General features: G+C 41.6%; 1 protein-coding gene across 1 annotated transcript; it reads left to right on the top strand.

Annotated features, from left to right (window-relative positions):
* Positions 1 to 2,064: 2,064 nt before the first annotated feature.
* LOC308323875 (C-reactive protein-like) lies at positions 2,065 to 7,417 on the top strand. The gene is made up of 4 exons (XM_080775731.1): positions 2,065 to 2,106; positions 2,340 to 2,406; positions 3,223 to 3,436; positions 4,163 to 7,417. Exons 3-4 carry the CDS (start codon positions 3,288 to 3,290, stop codon positions 4,590 to 4,592), a joined length of 579 nt encoding a protein of 192 aa, XP_080631857.1. The 5' UTR covers positions 2,065 to 2,106; positions 2,340 to 2,406; positions 3,223 to 3,287; the 3' UTR covers positions 4,593 to 7,417.
* The last annotated feature ends 520 nt before the right edge of the window (positions 7,418 to 7,937 follow it).

Consider the following 7,937-nt stretch of genomic DNA (forward strand, 5'->3'; position numbering starts at 1 on the left):
CCAATGTGAAAAAGGTGCCATATTCCTCAGCCTAGTAGGAACGTCTGTGAAAGATTTCACGTAAATTGCACGCTGCGTTCATGATTTGAGGCTTTTTGTTCAAACCGGGCCAATCCTGTAAACTTTGAAAGCCAATGTTAGCCAATCAGGATGGAATATGAAATATCGGATAGATCTGTCTTGAGCACATGACTATAGAGATACTGTGTAATGATTTGCAGGATCTTTTAACAAAATATGCAGGAGTAAATCAAAAAATGTGTTTTACAAAAGTCAGACTCCTGGTGGCGCTATAACAGGCCGTTCTGGAAACTTCAGGTTCATTGTTGGCATCTAGGGAGTGTCTAGGGAAATTTTGGCATCGACCGCGCTAACGGTGCCGGAGATTAGCTGTACACAGACGGACGGACGGAAACATGCACACACATGGACACACACATACGGACGAGTGCAAAACATACTCTCTCCCCATGCCTTCGGCCTGGTGGAGACAATAAAGTTTGAGACCCTTTGCAGTTCAAAAAAAGTTGAATTATATGTTCCAGCTAGGCAGCTTTCAACTCTGTGTACACAGTAGTGCCATAAGCTACACTGAGCCTCTAGGTGGTGCTGCAGGTCCACATTGTGCTGTAAAGAGTACGTATAACCCACATTTCTGGGAGGTGCAATGGTCCACATTGGTCCACAACTAACGACGACTCCATCTCCAGCGTCGTCAAGTAACTTTTAGTTACTCCACTCCGCCCTCTACCGATATTGCCAAGAGAAAACCCTCATAGACAATATTTTTCCTCCAGCCTTTCTGGCCAAAAAGTACCTTTTTATACGTGTGCTGGGGGGCTCAGAGTGCTTCCACTAAGGAAAGTAGGCTTTCTAATGACACAACCCGCCTTTGTATTGGTGAGTAGCAAAAACTTTATTTTTATTTACGCATAATGGTCTGCATTATGCGAGCCCCGGAAGTCATCAACATAGCTCTAAATGCAACGGCATTTGGACCAGAGCTAGGGAAAACCTATTTTGACATTTTTCAATATGTTCCCCTACTATAATTGGATTTCTTAGGACTTTTGATATGTTATTAGTGACATATTTATGAAACAAAAAAAGTTGAAAGAGTTTGTGTTGCAATTTGTTTGAGGTTAAACCCTAGATTGCCTATACCAGTGTGGTTCCCAAAGTGGTGTTCTAAATGATAGTTTGGAACCAAATGGACCTGGGTCTGTAACTCTAAGAGTTAAATTGATTTTACAATATAAATTGGAAAAAAGGGACCCTGCACACTTGCAGAATTTAAATCTAATTCTATTTAAATCTAATTCTGCAAGTGAAGACAGTGTGCGGGATCCCTCTTTTCTCTACTTCTCCAGTTCCAGTTATCCGATGCACCTGTCCACTGTAGGTTTGCATAAGGACTTTTTTTTCTAGGGTCCCAGAGATAGACATGCCATTAAATGGGAGTCTTTAGACTAATACATGTCCATCTGGGGGTCCTTGAAATTAAACGGGTTGAAAATCACTGCTAGAGCCATACAAATCTTCTCCTATGGGGGACCCTGGCATATCTTTTCAAATGGGGGTCCGCAGGATAATTAGTGTCCTTGACTTAGGGTCCTTGGCATGAAAAAGTTTGGGAACCACTGGCCTATTGATCTCGCTGCCCCCACCCCCACCCCGTTCCCTTTCTTTTTCTTGGAATAACGATACGATGGGAAATATGCACAAACCTCGTGAAAACCATCTTTCACCATTACATTTTACTTAATTAAAAAAAAGAATTGTCCCTGTAATTTCTCTACAGTACACCAACAAGGCGGCCACTGAGCTGGTTATGAAATGGGAGGAGTTTGAAAACGACTTAAACCCATAAAAACCCAGCATGAAACAGAATCAACAGAAGGAACACGATGGTATGTATGACATCATTGTAGAATGTAGAATGTGTGGAGCATTGTCCAGGATCATACATTGTGGGATGGCGTCACTATTTTGGAATTTGGGCATGTCATTATAAGACTCGCTATAGAAGGATATGCTAAAAAAAAACATTGTCTGAAGCTCCCAGTAGAAATTCTGCAATTCACGAGAACGGGATGGTTTACCAGGGTACTCAAAAATAGCAAAAATAACTGATCTAACCAGCACTTTTTCTTTTCCTTTTTTTGTCGTTGCAGAAAGATATGGCTTATGGCTAATGCTCCATCATACATTTTCACAAGCTCATTGTTAACATTGCAAGCTTTAGATCTACTATGTTCGCTGTGTGACAACTGACACCACTGTATGACGAATTATATAAAATAGGACTTGAGTGGTTTTATTTGTCCTTTTTTTTCTAGGCAGTTGTGGACAACATCAGGCTTTTGGCAGCTCTTTTCCTCATTGCATACCCTCTGCAAGCATCAGGTACATTCTCACTTATGCATGTGTTTAAATAATGTCGTTTGAGGGAACAGGATTTTATATTTGTGTGCAAAACAAAATATATATATATAGATGTTTATTTAAGAAAACACAATAAAGTAAATAATGTAATAAATGTAATGTTTGTGTTGAGGACTAAAACAAACATTAGCACCCGTTTCTTAAACAAACATTATGTTGTAAATAATTGATGTTAGATGATAAGAGCGCCCCTCACTTCACACGGGAGTGATTTTTATACTCCTAATTAGTGTGGTTGCCCAAAGGGCAAACAGACTATAGTTATTGTCACACTTTATTATTTACCTTTTTCCGGAGTAAGCTTTGCATAACGTTTAGTAGCTAATTGGCTGTTGTTGGGTACGTAACCAATCTATGTTTTACAATCGTTTATAAAGACATGAATTCCCTTGCAGGGGCAGAAGACCAATCTATTCAAGCGTTATAGACATTTTCAAATTAGGGAGGGGCCTATGTACGCGACTGCGGCAATTTTTCAAAATTGCGACTTCAATTTAGTGTGTGGCTAAAATTACATATTATATGACAATAATCTACCTTGATCACTTACAGTATGTGTATGTTCAAAACCGGTTCTAAAACAATCCCTCCCATTTTTACTAGGTGGGGAGAGATTACAGGAAAGAGAGTGATCTGAATAATCATTCCTATACAGTAGCCTACATTGTCTCGTTGGGCTGACTTCTAGACTTGGGGGTCCCGGAACACACTTTGAGACCTGTTGCAGTCAAATAAATACATCAATACATAAAAACATTATTTAAAACCTCTTTTCAGGGTTCTGTGGGCGTCCAGGTAGGTCACTGATATTCAGTGAACCGTCATCCGACAGCTTCGTGGAGATGACCCCTAAGAAGCCAATGAACCTGACAGCCTTCACTCTGTGCATACGTATGGCCACGGAACTGAGCAGAGAGAGAACGATCATTCTGTTTGCATACCGAACACAATTCTGGGATGAACTCAATGTGTGGCGTGAAACGGATGACAGGTAGCTTTCTTTCTTTCTTTCTTTCTTTTGATGTATTGATGTCCCCTTCAGATGTGCGTGAATGCCCATGAAACTCCCTCGTGCATGTGTGTCTGTGGGCCCATTCACATCAGCCCAGCTTATTTCTGTGGGCAGCCTATTCATTAATCCTATAGACACTGAACCCAAATTTTGTCAAACCATCACTAAACCCCGGGTATATTTTTTACCCCATTCCATAACAAAATATTTCTCATCAATTCATGGCAATTTGAGGTACTCTTCTTTAATATTTCAACAGGAAATTTCACAAAAATAAGAAAAATAGATATCATGGGGGGGATATTTTGAAAAATGTGGGCATTATTATTATCTCCAAGGTAGGCAACAGCTACGTACTGTACTTATCATCACTCCACATGTACAGCCGGCAGATTTTTGTACTACCGAATCTGACATAGTGGACTAGTGAATCTGAAGGTTTTAAGGCGCTAATCTTTTCAACAGTGAGAAAAGAGTGGCGCTGGCTGATGACGTATCAGCAACGTGGCTACGTAACAGGTGACGTTATGGAATTCGAGTCAAACAGGAGGCTAGCCAGACTGAGTAGCGAAGTGACAAACAAATTATATAATTCTCTTTCTCTCTCTCTCTCTCTCTCTCTCTCTCTGAGAGTGAGTGTGTGCGTGTGTGTGTGTGTGTGTGTGTGTGTGTGTGCGCCTGTGTGTGAGCCTGTGTGTGAATTAGATTGGGCCTCTTCCTATCTTCTAATAGTAGAGGTGGTATCTTCTTCCGTCTCCCTCAACTTGGGCCCCTTGAAACCCATGTGTGTGTCACATGGAACTCCAGTTCAGGTCTGACTGCATTCTACATGGACGGCAAGAAAAGCCTCAGTAAGATCTACAAGAAGGGCCACAGTGTGCAACCTGGGGGAAGAGTTATCATCGGCCAAGATCCTGACAACTATGTTGATTTATTCGATGCCAAGCAGAGCTTTGTGGGAGAGATCAGTGACATCAATATGTGGGACTATGTCCTTTGTCCTAACACTATCAAGGCTTTGTACGCTGGCCAGCGGGTGGCAAGAGGCAACATATTTGACTGGGACACAGCAGAGCTCATAATTAAAGGGCGGCCTGGGCTGGTGGAGGTGGTCGATAATGAACATGTAGCATAATTCATACAGAAGTCCCGCGAGCTGAGCGTGCTCTGCGGTCAATAGTTTCAGAGAGGATAGAGGGCTGCCGACTCACTGTAATAATCTATCTATAAAAACAGTTTGCACTCACACAAACGGACGCACTCTGCCAAATGGACACATTTAGACTATTCAGGCCTAAGCCTATTCAGGATGAGTAGCCGAAACGCTACTCATCAGTTTGTCAGAGACTGTTGCTGCTGCGGTATAGATAACAAAATTAAAAGAAATTTCAAATTGTGAGTGTGGACTGTTTCTATAGACAAGTAGCATAATTCAAAACAGACACAGCATATTTGTAACACTATAGAGCGTCGCAGTCCCGCCCCCCTTTCAGAACGACCATTCATTTTCTCCATAGGCTTTTCAAAAAGTATTTATATATTTTTTTATATATATTTTATCCCACGATTTTGTAACCCATTTTTCACCCCTGTGTCAATCATCTACTGTGATCCTGGGCTCTACACACCCTCCGCCAACCTGGGGAGAGCAACGGACTTAACTCATGCTTCCTTCATGCTTGAGTGTCCAAGTTGCTCCTTTACACCTGACAGGGGGGAGTTTCCCTGGTTGGACGTAGCGCGTGAAAGGAACACGTTATTCCAACCAGTTCCTTTCCCCTCCATCAGGCGCCCCGGCTGGCCAGGGGGAGGCAGTTTAGAGACCAGGATTACTGCATGTTTTTGTGAGGGTACCTACCATAGGGGACACGGGGAGAACATGCAAACTCCACACAGAAGTACAAAAAGTATTTATATAAAGACGGTTACGCCGCGGACAAAGCCAACTCGGATCGTGACAAATCATGACAACAAACACAATATTTTGTGCCGATCAAATAATTTGAAAGAAGAAAATAAAGGCAGGTTACAACGGGAGGCGGCCTTTTTTCCGACAGCATTCTAGCCGACGGGGCAACGATCCGATCCGCAGCGGGGGGACATTCGCTGCGATGCGAAAAAGCGATGGTCCGACATGCGCTGCTCCCGTGCTTGCGGTTAGGGTTAGGTTAGGATTGAGGTTTCGGATCAATATGCTGTCGGAAAAAAGACCTGCACCCGGATACAACACTATTTGTTTTGTTTTTCTTCTTACTAATTATTTGATCGGCCCAAAACATTGTAATTTCTGAAAGGGGGCGGGACTGCGACGCTCTATAGAGGACAGTATAGTGAGTGACACCTGCCTATACTGATGACCTCATCAGTGGTAAAACTAATTTGTATGACTTTTTTTATTGATTCTGCAACAGATTATGTTTCAACAAAACTTTCCAGGAAGATCATTTATCCTTGGAATCTCCACCGATGATGTCATTGTTGGTAGCCTACATCTGAGACACTTAACAGACAATAGCAGATCTACAGACAGAAAAGTGGTCAAATCTTATAATAAGAATTAGAGAGGACCAATTTAATTATATGAAGATATAAGGCTGCCAATTAACCACATTAACCCTTATGTCCCTATTTTGGGGAATATGTAGGCTATATGGTACATATTTTCCATCCTAAAGATGTCATCACTCTGATCTCTCTAACTTATATTACAACGTTTTTTCATAATGCCCTATTTGCTCATACTACACTACAGGGTCGCACAAAAGCAAAAATGATCACTGCTGTTGGGTAGAGCGCCCTTTGCGCAACCTAGTCATGATTCTGATTGGCTTCCCGAGTCTGACCAGTGACCCCACACTCTGAAAAGCCGCCTAAGCCAATGGGAGTCTCTGAGATCTGCACATCATATATCTCCAACTTTTAGTTTTTTAGTAGATCCACAAGCTCGGAACGTGGCGTGAAAAAATATGTTTTGAGCTGGCATATCTGCTTGTGCTTATTTACACAAAACATTAACACTGTTCAAAAAAACCAAAAAACCAAAAACAAACACATGGAACAATCAATACAATATTTAAAAGAACAGAGTTCTAGCAGACCTAAGAGTGTTCCAGTTCATAAAAACTAAACTCTGAATCTGTCAGAAAGCATACCTATCCCAAATGATCTGAGAAGTCTGGGTGGTTCATAAAACAAAGTGCATTATTGTTTCAAAATATCATATCAGATATAAGTCCAACTCAGTTCAGTGCCTTTATTGTGCCAACGAGGGAAAAGCTATTAAAAACAACAACAAATGCAAGTCATAATATCCAGTCGGTTTGGCTGACTTATAGCAGCCATAATTTGCCATGTAAATTTGCCCTGTTTTTTGTAACTACTCCTGGGGTCCTTCATTTGGGCATATCGTTAATGTTGGTGAAAAACTTTCAAACATTTTCAAAAGTGTTGCTTCCTCCATAGGTGATACCGTGATAGGCCTATATGTGACTGAGATGAAGTGACTCGAATAGACAGCCATAGACGTTCGGTTTCGAGCTTGTAGATCGGCTTCCTTTGATACTTTTGTGCAACGTTTTAGTATGATCATGTAGGGTGTTAATTTGTAAAAAAAAAAAAAAAAAAAAATCAGAAAAGGGGTTTCTGCCCGACAGCAACGGTATCCTTATATGACCATTTAGGACAGCAAAACTTCTAGCCTTGTGATGGCTGGAGAAATAAACATGGGGCGAGATATCGACACTTCTGGGCGAGACATCCACGCTTTGGGGCGAGATATCCACACTTCGGGGGCGAGCTATCCACGGCTTTGAAATTCCGCAGTGACCGTTCTTCACTTTTCGCGGGGACGAGTTGGAAAAGGGGTGACCGTACCTGTTACCCTGGAGGAGGGGCCTGTCAGTCTAGCTAGCTCTCAAAACTCTGATGATCATCTTTTCTTAATAAACTCTGTCAATCCTTCATCCTTGTGGAACACTATTATTTTTTCCATTAACAGAAGGTTTCATTGTTTTACGTTTTTTGTACTGTCTTTTAAAATGATTTAAAAATTTAATTTATTTTTAAACTATGTGAGTGCTCTCCTTTTTCGCACTCACGCATGCACAGCTGAGTTTTTGTTTAATTTATTGACTAGGTCATTTGCAAAATATAAATTGTGGTACGCCTGTCTGAATGAATTAAGGGTGAATTGTTGCTGTAGACACAGACATTTATCTTGTGGGTGTAAATAACCTTATGAAGTGTTGTTTTCCATAAGTGGCCATACAGTTACTCATTCTGGCCAGAGGAGGGCGCTGTCGCCTTTTGGACAATCTAGCCTTTGGACCTTCAACGTTACGCTGGACCTCTAAGCGCTGGACTCTGCGCGCAGAGACCGGAAGGAAGTGGTTCAGTAAGAAGAGTACTGTTTGTTTGGCGCGATATGACACTGGTACAGAGCAATGTAAACAAATACGCCAACAAAGGAACACTTCAGTGT

Source organism: Protomyctophum bolini, assembly GCF_963924005.1.
Source record: "Protomyctophum bolini genome assembly, chromosome: 11".
In the NCBI taxonomy this organism is placed as follows: domain Eukaryota; kingdom Metazoa; phylum Chordata; class Actinopteri; order Myctophiformes; family Myctophidae; genus Protomyctophum; species Protomyctophum bolini.

Bases quoted from the DNA above. Each gene is read 5' to 3' on its own strand.
- LOC308323875 (XM_080775731.1), top strand. From the start codon at position 3,288: ATGACCCCTAAGAAGCCAATGAACCTGACAGCCTTCACTCTGTGCATA. The intron at 3,437-4,162 runs GTAGCTTTCTTT...TGTGTGAATTAG, and splicing joins TGGCGTGAAACGGATGACAG to ATTGGGCCTCTTCCTATCTT.